The following is a 14893-nucleotide window of genomic DNA, read 5'->3' as shown; positions in this document are numbered from 1 at the left end:
TTCCCTGGGTCACGCAGGAAGACGGGGGTAGGGCCGGGCCTAGGACTTGGGTCCCCCTGAATCCTGGGCGTGCTCCTCCTCAGTTCTGGCCCGTCTGGCCTTCTGGGTACGTGCGTGTGCTTATGCGTCCAGAAAAAAGTTTCTCTGACGAAATCGGTGGCCTGCTGCCTACAAGGCTTCGTATCCTGGCCGGTTTTGTCTTTCCTAAAGTTTATTTTGAGAGAGAGAAAGCATGTGCGTGGGGGCGGGGGAGGGGCATGGAGAGAGGGAAACAGAATCCCAAGCAGGCTCTGCGTGGTGCCAGATGCAGGGGCTCGAGCCCACGAACCGTGAGCTCCTGACCTGAGCCGAAACCAAGAGTCGGACTGTTCACCGACTGAGCCACCCTGGCGCCCCCGTCCTGTTACCTATTTCACGTGATACCGAGATCATTCTTCCGACTCCATTCCAAGCCTGATTACTCGTCCATCTCCGATGGCTGCCTCCAGGAGACAGACAAACGTTCGGGACGTCCAGTTTTTCTCACCTCGGAAATGGGGACATACCGGTGACCGCGCTCGCTTTCATCCAGCGGTCACTGTGCATAGGTTCTGTCGGTATCCCCATTTCACAGACGAGGAAGGTGAGGCCTGAAGGCAGGACGGTATCGTGGAGTGGTGAGAAGCCCCAGCTCCTCCTCGGCCAGCTGTGTGACCTTGGGGAAGCGCCTTAGCCTTTCTGTGCCAGTTTCTTCCCGAGGGTTGGAAACATTTGGCTAGGGCCTGGCCACTGCCAAGCTCAGCAGGTTGTAGCTGCTACTATTGTTCCTCTTAGTATTAATTTACCGTCGGTGCCTCGCGTAGGTCACGGGTGGGGAGTGAGGCCCGCGCGCTGAGATTTGAACCAGGCGGCCTGGCTGTAGGATTTCTTAACTGCTGTGCTGTCTCTCATAAGAACAGTACGGTCGACCGGGACGACCACCGCCTAGGAAATGCTTCCCCTGCGGAGCCCCACGCACGCCCCGTCCGGCTCAGCCGCACAGCCCCGTCTGTGCATCAGAGTCCGCGCAAGAGCTGGAAAAATTCCCGAGTCTTCTCTCCCACCCTCTTGTGCCTCCCCAGTTTTGAGGTAGATACAGGCCTGAGGCTGGGGAGTCCGGGCCATTTTAAACACGCTCCCCACAGGGGCGCGCCTGGGTCGGTCCGTCAGTTAGGTATGTGACTCTTGATTTCGGCTCAGGTCGTGAGCTCGCGTTTCATGGGTTCGAGCCCCGCATCGGGCTCTGCGCTTTGGGTTCTCTCCCTCTCTCTGCCCCTCCCACACGCGCACACACACACACTCTCTCTCTCTCAAAATAAATTAATTAACTAAAACTTTTTTAAAAAGCTCCCCATAGAGTGCACCAAGGAGGGGGCGCCCTCACCATAATTCCTTTTTTTTTTTTTAATTTTTTTTTTTTACATTTATTTATTTACTTTTGAGAGACAGAGAGAGACAGGGCATGAGTGGGGGAGGGGCAGAGAGAGAGGGAGACACAGAATCCGAAGCAGGATCCAGGCTCCGAGCTGTCAGCACAGACGGACGGGGTTCGAACTCCCAAACCGTGAGATCATGACCTGAGCCGAAGTCAGACGCTCAGCCCCCCTTCACCGTAATTTCTTAACCCTCACGACAACGTGTGATGGTGGGGACTCTTGGGAGCTCCGTGGTACGGACGAGGGCACCATGGTTCAGAGAGAGGAAACTGCTCTCTCAGGGTGACGCGGCTGCTCGAGGAGGGAACAGGGACGGGAACCCAGATGGGTCTGACTGCACAGTCTGGCCGCGAGTGCCTCCAGCAGAGTCAGCGTGAGGCATTTCCGGAGGCATTTAGAACGGGGAGGTTTGGAACGCCATCTCTGGGGCTGTGCTGCTTGTCATATGACCCTGTGTCGGCTGCAGCTACTCCCACCTACAAGTATCCGGGAAACAGGGTTAGAAGAGTCCCTAGTGTGGCTCATTGCGAACAGAGGCAGTGCTCTGAGCACAGTGCCTGGCACTTTGCGGCACCCAGAGACGGCACCCTTTTCCTGCTGTTCCATCCAGAGAAAGTAAGGGAGACGTTGGTTGGGAAACCCGAGGGGTCCCTAGCCTCTTAGAATGGACTGTAAAAAGCAGCCAGATCATGCTGGTCACGCCCCCAGCCACGTTTCCATGCCTTAAACGTGTCACGTGCGTGTCTACCTCAGGGCCTTTGCACTGGCTGTTGCCCCTGCCTGGAGTGCTCTTCTCCCCGATACCCAGTCTGCTGACGCCTCAGGTTATTCTGCCCAAACATCTCCTTCCCCACCTTTTCCTCAGATCTAGCACCTTCTATCCCACTGTGCCCCCCACCACTTGGTTTTAAATATTTCTTAATATCGAAATTGTTTGCTTCTGTGTTTTGTTTTGTCTTGTTGCCCCTGACTCTCCCACTAGAGCGGAAGCTCCAGGTTCACCAACTTTGTTTTCGTTCCTTTGTGTGCCCTCGTGCCTAGAACGGTGTCGGGTGCGCAGCAGGTGCTCCAGAAAGTGTTAGTTGAAGGAGCGGCTCTGCTTTGCCCCAGGTGTCTGATCTCCCCTTTGCCTCCACAGACCCCTGGACCCCTCTGGCTACAACCCGGCCAAGAACAACTACCATCCCGTCGACGACGCCTGCTGGAAGCCGGGCCAGAAGTGAGGCTTCTCCCGCCCCTGACTGCCTTCCCCGCGCCCCTGTCGCCGGGTGCCTCTCCCTGGAGGCCTCCGTTGGAGGGAACTGCGTCCCTCGTGTCCACGTTCAGGGGACACAGGCAGCAGCGTGGAAAGCGTGGGGAGGCAGGTGGACAGACGATGGACGGCGTGGGTTGTATGCACTGCCCCGTGTCTCTCTTCCTCCCCCAGGGTCCCTTACCTGGCTGTGGCCCGGACATTTGAGAAGATTGAGGAGGTTTCTGCTCGGTAATCTGTCGGACCCCCCTGTGGGGGGGGCGGGCGGGGGGAGGGATGCCTCCTGCTGCCTGGTCCCTTCACCCTCCCTCCCTCTCATGGCCCTGGCCCTGGGAGCAGCTGCGAGGCCTCTTGGGCCCCAGGCTCGGAAGGCCCCTGCCCCGTGCTTCTGTCTGTTTCTGTTGATCAGAACGAGACGTGGTAGGGGAGAGAACCCAGATCCCTGGGGTGGGGACACCGCCTCCTCTCTATGACATGAGCTCCGTCTACCTGCATTTGGTGAGAAGTCGCCGCAGCCCGGCTGATTTCCTCGCCCTTACCGTGAGGAGGTCCGGGTGTTGGGTACAGTGAGAACCCCACTCCCAGTGAGCACTGCAAGGGCCCTCGGGGCCCTGGGCTGCCTGGGCCTGGTCCCTGTTCCACCCCATCCTGCGCCCACCCCCCCCATCCCTGTGTATTCAATCGGTGTTGTCAGGGGGCCCACGTCATTCTGGTCCCTGATGCTCCATCAGCATTGTTTCCAGATCTTTCCATGTTGCTTTAAGTAGGTCTCACCCCTTTTAACTGCGCCGTGGGATTCTTTCGTTTTCGTACATCGCGGAGTGTTTAGGCTCTTCCCAGTGCTTCAGCGTGTGTCTTTGTGAACACGGGAGGCGCCTCCTCTGGGGCCCAGAGGGTGCAGGAAGGGCCAGGAAGGCCAGACCTGTGGGCAGTGGAGCCAGTGCCCAGCCCCGGGTGCAGACAGGTCTGGGAGTGGGCCCCGTCCCGGCTGCTTCCTGGCTGTGTGACCGTGGGCGGGTGGCCTGACCTCTCTGAGCTTCGGCCTCTGCGTAAGGAAAGTGAAGATCATCCGTCTCGGGTTTGCTCGGAGGGGGTGCCAGAGTGGCACAGCGAGGTGCCTAGTAAGTACTTTTAGGAGGTGCTGTTGGCAGTCACTGAGTTCAGGAGGACTGTGGGTGACCGTCCAGTCCCCATGATCCCCAGTTGGAGGGTTTTACAACTTTTTTTTAGGGTCTTTAGAATGATCCCCAGTTGGAGGGTTTTACAACTTTTTTTTAGGGTCTTTAGAAATAACTGTAAACTTCGAGAAAAATCGTAGAAGTGGCACAGCGAGCCCTCACGTACCCGTGATCAGCTTTCTCTAACATTGACGTGTTTACGCCGGCAGGGGGATGGTTACCGAGACCGCGATGTCAGCGTTAGCGTGGGCTGTTACGCGACGCGCAGACGTCATTTGTGTCTGGCTGGTTTCCCCCTTTGCGTTGGCTTTGCTAGGCCGGGACCCACCCTGGACCCTCGCCCTGACCCTGACCCCTGCCTGTGGTGCATGGTCACCCTTTCTCCTTGTCTCTATCCTCGACGTTCCTCGGTCTTTCTTGGTCCAGCCTCCCCACTGTGGCACTTTCGACGAGTCCGGTGACCTTGCACAAGTCTCACTTTGGGTCTGTGTGACATTTCCTCGAGAGCTGATTCAGGCGGGGCGCCTGGGGGGCTCAGTCAAGTGAACGTGCGACTCTTGCTTCCGGCTCAGGTCGTGATCTCACGGTTTGTTGGCTTTGAGCCCCGTGTTGGGCTCCTTGCTGACAGTGTGACACCTGTTTAGGACTCTCTCTCTCCCTCCCTCTCTCCGTCCCCCACTCTCACTCTCTCTTTCTCCCAAGATAAATCAACTTTAAAAAAAAGAAAAAAAAAAAAAAGGAAGTTGAGGATTCTACTCCTGAAATCGTTACCGCACTATTTTCTAACTGGCAAGTAAAGTCCCATCGTGAGGCTCCGGGTAGACCTGAGTTTGGGGGGCAAGCCGTTCCGCCAGCATCGGAGCCACTGGTGGGTCCGCCCGTGATGGTCACGTCTGTGGGGTCTGCTCAGCGGGCTTCGTGGTCCTCCGGTGTCTCCTCCACGGGAATAGACTGAACTCCTCTGTCCAGTTAGGCTGCCTGGGTGTGCGCTTAACGAACGTGCACACGTTCGTACAGACTTCGTGACACGGACAGAGGTGTCGTACTTTTACTTGTTTTTTTTTAAAAGCTTATTTTGAGAGGGGGAGACAGAGAGAGAGAGCACAAGCAGGGGAGGTGCAGAGAGAGAGAGAGGGAGAGAGAATCCCAAGCAGGCTCCACGCTGTCTGCACAGAGCCTGATGCGGGGACCGAACTCGCGAGCCCGGGAGATCATGGCCTGAGCCGAAGTGAGGAATGGGACGCTGAACCCACGGAGCCGCCCGGGCATCCCTAACGTGGTCGTGCTTCTAGAGCCAGCGCAGCTTAGTGGCTGGGAGCGCGGGTCCTGGAGCAGACGGCCTCGGGTCACCTCTCGGCTTGAATCGCACGGGCTCTGTGACCTCGGGCGACCTCTATGCCTCAGTTTCCTCATCTGTGCAGTGGGGGTGATAGGAGCGTCTGTGTGATGGGGGAGCCGTGAGATTTCAGTGAGCGGAAACACACAGATGCTTGGAAGCGGCCCCGGCACCTAGATAGCACTCCGTGCTCCCATCATCCTCTGTGGATGGTCCTCCCCATCTCCGTCGTAAGCAGGGACCGGGCTCACCCTCCCACCAGCAGCCTGTGGCTGTGCCCGGGCCTGGGCTCAAGCCCTTTGTCTTCTCCTCTCCCGGGTCCCTTCCCCCACCCCCCCAGCTTTGACCCTAACCTGCCAGCGGCTCACACCCCATCCCCCCCCCCCCCCCAGGCTCCGGATGGTGGAGACACTGAGCAACTTGCTGCGCTCCGTGGTGGCCCTGTCCCCCCCAGACCTGCTCCCCATCCTCTACCTCAGCCTCAACCGCCTCGGGCCGCCCCAGCAGGGCCTGGAGCTTGGCGTCGGGGACGGTGTCCTCCTCAAGGCGGTGGCCCAGGCCACGGGTAAGCAGGGCGTGTGGTGGCCGCTGGAGCGTAGGGGGCTCAGAGGGAGAAGGGGGAGAGGTGGGGAGCGCGTGAGGGTTGGGAGAGGGGACTCTGGAGGTGGGGAAGAGAGCCGGATGGATGGGACAGACTGGTGGGGCGCTGGTTCCGGTGAGGGAGGCCCCGCAGCTGGAGGCGGGGCTGGAGGCGGGGCCGCGGGGTTGGGAGGAGGGGCTGGGAAGACGGTGTGGAGGGAGCAGGTGCCCAGGGAAGCGGCAGATGTGGGGAGAACAACGTGGGCGGGGCCCCCGGGGCTCCGTGTGCATGGGGGGAGCGGGGGAGGGGCAGGGTGGGTCCTGTGGGGACCCGCGGCCCGGTGCGGCCCCCTCAGCCCCGGCTCCCTGCACCCCAAGGGCGGCAGCTGGAGTCCGTCAAGGCCGAGGCGGCCGAGAAGGGCGACGTGGGGCTGGTGGCCGAGAACAGCCGCAGCACCCAGAGACTCATGCTGCCCCCGCCCGCTCTCACGGCCGCCGGGGTCTTCGCCAAGTTCCGAGATATCGCCGGGCTCGCCGGCAGCGCCGTGAGTGGGCAAGGCGGCCACCCTGGGCCCTTCCCCTGGGGACCTGGAGACACGGCGGGCGGGTAGCGACAGGGGGGCTTCTGGCGGCCGGGTCGCTTCAGTCCTGCTTGTGGGGACTCTCGGGACGGGCAGGGGGGTCTCCCCTTGCCCTTCGACACCTGCTCTGTTCCTACCATGTGACGGGACAGTAGACCCTGGCCGAATCAAGGTGGGGCCGGAGGGGAGCCGGACGCGGCCTTCTTCGCTGTGTCAGAGCACGACCGGGCGGGAGAGGTGGGGGCGGCTCGCTGGCCAGGAGGAGGCGGGGTCCTCACCCCGCGCCCCAGACACCCACTGGCCTGCCCCGCCTCAGTCCACAGCCAAGAAGATGGACGTCATCAAAGGCCTCTTTGTCGCCTGCCGTCACTCAGAAGCCCGATTCATCGCCAGGTGGGCATGGGCCCAGGAGGCTGGAGGAGGTGGCAGGAGCGGGGGCTGGCCACGGGCGTCCCCACTCGGCTCTTTTCCTCGTGTCCTCTCGGGGCTCGTGGGTAAAAGGTGCAGTGATTGATTAGCCGTGTCTGCCGTGGCCTCGGCGGGTGCAGGACGGGCCGGGAGCCAAGCGGTCACCACGACAGTGAAAAAACCGTAGTCGTCCCCCATTGTGTGGTGTTTCTCGGGTCCCCGGTGTGGCATGTGTCAGTGCATCACTTCCTCCCCATGGCCCTACCGGGCAGGCCTTGTTACCCTCAGCCTGGTCTGCGGGAGGGGAGGCCCAAGGAGGATAAGCCTCGCACCCGAGACCCCCGGCTCAGAGAGAGGCCTGTGTGGGGACACCTTGCCCATCACAGTCTGTGTCCCGCTCTGCCCCGGCTCGCCCTCCCCGAGCTTCACTGCTTCCCCAGAGGGCATCTGAGGTGAGCCGCAAAGGCCCCCGGGGGGCACTTTGTTCTGCCCCAGAGAACACCAGCGGCCATGGCTGCTACGGGCTGGCCTCAGTTTCCTTGTCTGTTCACTGGGGCTGTGTGACCCCTCAGGTCCCTTCCAGCCCTGAAGATTGTTCTGGCTTTGAGGAGAGGGTTCCAGAGGGTCCCAAGAGGGTTCCAGAGGGTTCTGGGAGATCGGAGGAGGCAGGCGCAAGGGGTAGAGGGCAAGGCGGTGCTGACAAGCCCTCTCGCCTGCTCTCCCCCCAGAGCCCTGAGCGGACGGCTACGCCTCGGGCTGGCAGAGCAGTCGGTGCTGGCTGCCCTCGCCCAGGCTGTGAGCCTCACGCCCCCCGGCCAAGGTGAGGCCCCGCGGCTGTCTCCGCCTGGCACTCGGGTTAGCCTGGGCTGCCCTCCCTTCCCGAAGTCCATGCCCCAGCTCCTTTCCGGGCCCCTTCCTTCCCTAGCAGCCTTGTCTCCAGCACCGCCCGCCCTGGGGGAGCCGAGGGGTCGGGCCCATCCCAAAGCCTCCGCTGGTGGCTCTGGTCTTAGATTTCCCCCCGGCTGTCGTGGACGCTGGGAAGGGCCGGACAGCGGAGGCCCGGAAGACGTGGCTGGAGGAACAGGGCATGATCCTGAAGCAGACGTTCTGGTGAGATCTGGGGCCAAGGGCCGAGGGCGGGGGGATGGGGAGCTGGAGGGGCGGGAGGCTCGGCACCGAGGGCTGCTGGCGACGTGGGAGGGGCCGGTGGCTACTAAGCGCTAGTGGCCGTCGCGGGGTGGGTGATCCAGACAGGACTGGGGCCGGACACAAGGCTGGGGACAGAGATTAGGAAGGTGGCAAACGGTGAGGGATCCTGTGACTGACGCGCAGTGGGGCGTTAGCACATGCATGGAGTGACAGCAAGGGCTCCGGGGAGGGCCGCCTGGAGGACCTGGCCACAGCAGGACCGTGACTGCCCGGTGACAGTGGCAGGAGGGCCCGCGAGCGTCTGCACGGAAACCCTGGGGTGGGGGCACCCGCTCGGGCACACGGCCATGAACCCTGCAGAACCGCAGGCCAGGACAGCCGCCTCTACCCTGCCCCCCACTCCCGCATCAGAATCTGCGGAGGCGGAGCCTGGCCTTGAACTTTTTACTCCATCCCCGAGTGCCTTTTACGTGAGGCTCAGGTGGAGAGCCACTGGTCTCACGACGACAGGGCTGACGACAGGCCCAAGCCGAGGGGAACAGAGGGATGCGTGGTGACACTGAGGGAGGATCGGGACGGAGACTGTGAGAGTTGGGGCCAGGGGAGTCGGGGATGGGAGGGAACAAACAGGGCGACAGGCTCACAGCGGCGCATCTCAGGGCCAGAGAGCAGGGTTTCCAGGCCGCGGGAGTTCTGCAAGGACACCTGCTCGTTCTTGCCCCCACCCCAGCGAGGTGCCCGACCTGGACCGGATCATCCCCGTGCTGCTGGAGCACGGCCTGGAGCACCTCCCGGAGCTCTGCAGGCTGAGCCCAGGTACAGGGCCCTCGGGAGAGGCCGCAGCCCCTCCCTGGGCAGAGCCGGCCGTGGGGCCACGGAGCTCGGGGCCGGCCCTCCTGCGGGCCCCACTCCTTCCTCCCAGCCTTAGCTTTCTTCGGCCCCCTGAGAACCCGTAGGTTCCCATCACCACCAAAATTGAATCCCATTCCCCATGCTGAAGCCCATCTGTTTGTTTGGAGGCCCCATCTGTATCAGGAGGAGCGTGGGGGAATCTGCCGTAACAAGAGATCCCCCAAAAGGCAGTGGGTCTGGCCACTTCTTCCCACCCCGTAAGAGTCCAGAGGAAGGCAGGGATCAGGGAGGATGCGTGGCTGGGCTCCACGGGCCCCCAGGGACCCCCGGGGACCTAGGTTTCTGTCTTGTCACTTCATTTCCCAGAGATTTTCACCCTAATGTGCGTCACCAGGGATGGCTCGGATTTCTAGATAACGAGAAGAGGGAGGGAGAGAGAGAGGAGGGGTGAGGATGTGACCCAGACGGCACGCATATCGTTACCACACGCATCCTAATCACGTGGCCTTACCTAGCTGCAAGGGAGTCTGGGAATGTCCCAAAGCTGGGAGGCCAGCCCCCCTCCTGCCCTGGGAGGGCGTGTTCTCTTCGCGGTGGGAAAGGAGAATGGGCCCTGGGGCACAACGGGCTGTCTGTGCCACAGACCCCTCCCTGACCCGGGGTTGGCCCTCCCCCAGGGCACCCTAACTCTCGCTCCTCCCCTCCCAGGGGTCCCCCTGAAACCGATGCTGGCACACCCCACCCGCGGTGTCAGCGAGGTCCTGAAACGCTTTGAGGAGGCGGCTTTCACCTGCGAGTACAAATACGACGGGCAGAGGGCACAGGTAGGGGGGTGGACGCGTTCCCTCGGCAGAAGGGAAAGTGCCAGAGAGCCGGGGCCTGGGGTTTGACCCGAGCTCGTAGCGGCTCGTGCCAGAGACTTCCACCTTCACGTAGAAGGTGTGTTAACACCCACCTCCCCCATGTATCTGAAAGCCGATTTTATTTGATTAAACCATCAAAATTCCCGACCCCCCTGCAGTGGGCGTTCGAGAAATGCCGGCTTTGCATGCGCCCGGCTGGCGGGGGGGGGGTCAGTGTAACAGCCATCACGGGAGGCGTCTATACAGCCTTCCGTGCGGTGATATAAGCATGTGTCGTGTGACCCAGCGCCAGGCACTCCCGTGGGCCCTTGGTTGGGTCTGTAAGGTCGCTTCTTGGGTCTCTTCTGTCCTGGCGGGGCCAGCTGGGGCCAGCCAGCGTTTGTCGCCTGGATGGATGACCAGGTGTCGGGCTGACACCGTGTGGTGCTTAACAAGCAGTGAACTTGGAGAGTCAGCATCATCGATCTTCAAAATACAGTAAAACCTCGGTTTTCGAGCATAATTCGTTCCGGAAACTTGCTTGTAGGCCTAGTCGCTTGTATATCAAAGCGAATTTCCCCATAAGAAATAATGGAAACTCAGGTGATTTGTTCCGTGACCCAAAAACATTCATATAAAAAATGATTACGGGGGCGCCTGGGTGGCGCAGTCGGTTAAGCGTCCGACTTCAGCCAGGTCACGATCTCACGGTCCGTGAGTTCGAGCCCCGCGTCAGGCTCTGGGCTGATGGCTCAGAGCCTGGAACCTGGTTCCGATTCTGTGTCTCCCTCTCTCTCTGCCCCTTCCCCGTTCATGCTCTGTCTCTCTCTGTCCCAAAAATAAATAAACGTTGAAAAAAAAAATTAAAAAAAAAAAAGAAAAAAAAATGATTACGGGGGCACCTGGGTGGCTCTGTCGGTTGAGCGTCCGACTTTGGCTCAGGTCATGATCTCACGGTTTGTAGGTTTGAGCCCCGCTCTGGGCTCTGTGCTGACAGCTCGGAGCCTGGAGCCTGCTTCAGATTCTGTGTCTCCCTCTCTCTCTGCCCCTCCCCTGCTCATGCTCTGTCTCTCTCTCCTTCAAAAATAAATAAAAAAATGATTACGATACTGCAATGTAACGCAAAATAGCAAGGAAAATACAGAATATAAAGAAAAACAAATTAACCTGCACTTACCTTTGAAAACCTCTGTGGCTGGTGTGAGGGAGACGAGAGAGGGGAAGGTTCTTGTGTAGGACGCCTTTCACTATCACTGTCACTTTCACTGTCACTAATCACTGCTGTCTATGGGCTCCATGGATCTCATCTGAAGTGAAGGATTCCTCCACCCTTTTCTCCTCCTCCTCTGGAGACGAGATGTAGACTTCTTATGAAATCTTGGAATTTCGGTCACTCGCCTGCCTCGTTCGTACTTCGCCATGATTTCCTTCTTAACTTCCAGCGTAATCACGTCCTTCTTCCTGCCTTTCTTTTCAGCCTTTTTCTGCGTGGGGGCCGTCGTATACGCCCGCACGGAGGTTCTTCACTACGGTACAGTAGTGATAAACTCTGGTCGTATATTGTATTTCACGTAACTGACAATAAGGCAGCAGAGGAAAGGGTCTATATTCGCAGGCAGCCCAACCTAGAACGAAGCAAAGCATTCCTAAGCTTATTCTTTTGTTTTGTTTTAATGTTTCTTTTTGAAGGAGAGAGAGAGCATGAGTGGGGAAGGGGGCAGAGAGAGAGAGAGAGAGAGAGGGAGACACAGCATCAGAAGCAGGCTCCAGGCTCTGAGCCGTCAGCACAGAACCCGACTCGGGGCTTAAACTCACGATCTGTGAGATCCTGACCTGAGCCAAAGTCAGATGCTTCACCGACTGAGCCACCGAGGCACCCCTCTAAGCTTACCCTTGTACGGAAAAGCAAAGGACTGTCCATAGGTGCTTCGAAATGACAAAAAATACACCAATGCCAGCTGTGGGCACCTTCCAATATTCTGAAAAACCACTGATTTCTGCCGAACACCATGGCTTGAGACCAAGCACCCGAGCATGGGAGACGATCACAATCCCACAGAGAAAGGGAGAGAGACAAAGAAGAACCATTGGCTCAGTTGTGCTCATGGGACGTTCGGCGTCACGGAGTGCTCGTGCTGCAAACATCACTCGTTGTACCAAGTTAAAACTGACGAGAAGTGTTTGCTCGTCTTGCAGAACATTGGCAGAACAAGTTACTCGCAATCCAAGGTTTTACTGTAGGCTGCTGAGAAAAAACAAGAGACCAAAGGATTTTACGGTAGTGACCGTGATTTTTAAGATACGTGCGTATTTTTAAGTCCTGTACGTTACAGCCCACGCCCACGCAGCTGTCGAGATCACGTACGTTTAAGGCGGCACATATGGACCGTGACCAGGCTGTTTTAAAATGAATTAACCATAAAATCAGAATGATGTTTACGGCTTGAGACCAGGCAAATCCTCTTAGACATAGCAAGACACTTCGGCATCTGGGTGGGGGTTGGATAGGGAGGATGAAGAAGGTGATGGCGGGGTCCAGGGGGCACGGGGCGGGGGGCTTCCACAAACGGGTGGGAGTTGCTGTTTGGATGGAGGAGATGATTTACTCCGGTCTCTGTACCAGTTCCTCCTCCAGAGCTTCTGGAACCTTCTGCCGGTGAAGGTGGGGTCAGAAGAGAAAAGAGGGGCCGCGGGGAGGCGGGGAGGGGCCGGGCTCTGATTCCCTCTCCCGTCCCCTGCTGCCACAGATCCATGTCCTGGAAGGCGGGGAGGTAAAGATCTTCAGCAGGAATCAGGAAGACAATACCAGAAAGTACCCGGACATCATCAGCCGCATCCCCAAGGTGGGCATCTGCCACCTGCTTCCCCTCTGGCAGGGGCTGCAGTTACGGGGGGCAGGGGAGCAGTGGGGGTTTATTACGAGGAGATGGGGGTGTGTTTGGCTGCAAATGACGGAACGCCTGACTCCCAGAGGCTTAAGCAGGTGTGATTTTTTTCTTTTCTCGGGGAGATCGGGGTGGGCGGCCCTACCCAGGCTCAGCTGTGCACCAAAGCCCTCCAGAATCCGGCTCATTTCTGTCTCTGTCCTCTGCTGTCCTTCGCTGGTTGGCTCTTCACCCCAACACTCGTGCCCTGACCACCCCTAGATACCTGCCATGCTTCCAGACAGAAAGACGGGCAGGGGGTTCTGGCTTCCCACTGTTCCCGTCTCCAGAGGAAAGTTCACGCTTTCGGGATACGTCCCACCACCCCCGGCAGACTCTGGCTTGGGGTTGCTGTCCCGCACGGGGCCCCGTGGCGCAACAGAGGCCGGGAAAACCGGAATCTCACTCTGACAGGGAGAGGTGGCCGGGACGAGGGCAGAGGGAGCCGGCCCGCACATCAGCCCCGCCGTCAGAATATGGCTGGGCCTTGAGGGCCCCGGAGCAAGGGCTTCTCTGCTTCCGGGGCTTCTTGGGCCTGCTTTGGGAGCCCTTGGTCAAACAGCCCTTCCTGCCTGCCCCTAGTTAATCAGGACGTTGGCACTTTGCCAGAGCAGCGAGGACTGACCTAACAGATTCACAGGCACGGGCGGAGCCCTTGTTAGCTGCCAAGCCCTGGATTTTCTAACCCGTTTTACTAGATGTAGTTTCTTTTCTTTTCTTTTTTTTCTTTTTTTTTTTTTCTTTTAACATTTATTTATTTATGAGACAGAGACAGAGCATGAACGGGGGAGGGGCAGAGAGAGAGGGAGACACAGAATCGGAAACAGGCTCCGGGCTCTGAGCCGTCAGCCCAGAGCCCGACGCGGGGCTCGAACTCACGGACCGTGAGATCGTGACCTGGCTGAAGTCGGACGCTCAACCGACTGAGCCACCCAGGCGCCCCAACTAGACATAGTTCCTACGAAAGGTTCCGATCTTAGCGTATCTGGCTTGGTGAGTTCGGATAAGGTTATACACACCCACGTGAACATAAAAAAACCTTTCCATGTAAGCATCGCTCCGTATCGCTTCCCTGTGTCCCGTGCCAAGCCGCGCCCCCACCCGTCTCCCAGAAGCAACAGCCACCGATGCGCCTTTTTGTCGGCACAGGTGGTGTTGTCTATATTGGAGCTTCCTGGGAGTGTTTGGATGGAGCCCCTACAGTTCGGGGCTCCTTTCCCTGTTCCCTCAGCCAGGGTTTACCAGGCGTCTGCTCTGTCCTGAGCCCTGTGCTGGCAGCTGGGGGCCTAGTAGCGTGGACGGGCCCATTAAGTCTCTTCTTCCACCGAGCTTAGGCCTCACGGGGCAGGCAGATCTTATCAGAGCGTCCTGCTCTTGGCCCCGTAGTTCTGTGTGGAGACCTGGGCTCTGAAGGAAAGGACCGCCATTCTGGGAGCCTCTGTAAGAGTCAGACTTGACCTAGGCCTGGTGTCAGTGAGGCAGGCCACCACCGCGCACAGGGCCCCAGGCTGCAGGATGAATGGGGCCACCTGGAGTGGTACGGGAGCGTTCCTCTGAGAGAAAAGAAGTCCTCCCAGTGGAGGTGAAGGACAGGGACAAGCATGCTACGGTGATCGGCATGTGCAAAGGCCTGGTGGTTAAGGGAACATAGCCCATCCACAAAACAGAGAAGCTAGTGTGCTGGGTTGCAGGGCCTGAGGGGGGCCGGGTGAGGTGAGGGGGGGTCCGGGGACTGACGGGGACAGCTGTGGTTTTTAGCAGGGATACACTGCGATCTGTTTTGGCATCTGCTAACAGTCCACCGAGTGCCATGAGGACGGTGGGTTAGGCGCGGGGCCGTGCGGGAGCAAGGAGACCGGTAGGATGATGTGGCCTAGGCCGGACTGGGCTCAGTGAGGGGGTGGCCCATGGGCGGCTTAGAGATTTCGGAAGGGAAATGGACAGGTTCGCGGGGACCTGACGAGGGCCGCTGCGTTCCCAGCTTATGGCACCAAGTAGGAAGTCTTAGAAAAGTTCGCTTTTTCCTTCTTCGAGAAGAGAGGGTCTGTGCTCGTACGCGTGTCCGTGAGTTGGCATCAGTGTGTCGGCGCATCTTGGGAGCTAAAACAGGGAAAGGCCATTTGTGTCCCTGCGTCTGCCTTTTGGCCTCGCCCCGTACCTCTCAGCAGCCCGGGGTCTCCCCCTCCACCTTTCAGATTAAACTGCCATCAGTCACATCCTTCATCCTGGACACGGAAGCCGTGGCTTGGGACCGGGAAAAGAAGCAGATCCAGCCGTTCCAAGTGCTCACCACCCGCAAACGCAAGGTAGCCCCGGTCGCCCTGAGCTGCCTGCCGTG

The 14893-nt window shown here is 59.2% G+C and overlaps 1 protein-coding gene across 5 annotated transcripts in view; it reads left to right on the top strand.

Annotated features, from left to right (window-relative positions):
- LIG1 (DNA ligase 1) overlaps positions 1 to 14893 on the top strand; it is a 37800-nt gene that overhangs the window by 11789 nt on the left and 11118 nt on the right. For all 5 annotated transcript variants that reach the window (XM_027037945.2, XM_053210784.1, XM_027037946.2 and 2 more), the window contains exons 9-19: positions 2593 to 2673; positions 2881 to 2937; positions 5613 to 5785; positions 6178 to 6344; positions 6697 to 6773; positions 7517 to 7608; positions 7799 to 7898; positions 8668 to 8753; positions 9498 to 9613; positions 12379 to 12474; positions 14751 to 14861. In XM_027037945.2, coding sequence (XP_026893746.2) covers positions 2593 to 2673; positions 2881 to 2937; positions 5613 to 5785; positions 6178 to 6344; positions 6697 to 6773; positions 7517 to 7608; positions 7799 to 7898; positions 8668 to 8753; positions 9498 to 9613; positions 12379 to 12474; positions 14751 to 14861 — 1156 coding nt within the window. The remainder of the gene's footprint in view (positions 1 to 2592; positions 2674 to 2880; positions 2938 to 5612; positions 5786 to 6177; positions 6345 to 6696; positions 6774 to 7516; positions 7609 to 7798; positions 7899 to 8667; positions 8754 to 9497; positions 9614 to 12378; positions 12475 to 14750; positions 14862 to 14893) is intronic.

The sequence above is a fragment of the Acinonyx jubatus genome, chromosome E2 (genome assembly GCF_027475565.1).
Source record: "Acinonyx jubatus isolate Ajub_Pintada_27869175 chromosome E2, VMU_Ajub_asm_v1.0, whole genome shotgun sequence".
Classification (NCBI taxonomy): Eukaryota; Metazoa; Chordata; class Mammalia; order Carnivora; family Felidae; genus Acinonyx; species Acinonyx jubatus.
This window is presented reverse-complemented; position numbering and strand designations above follow the sequence as displayed.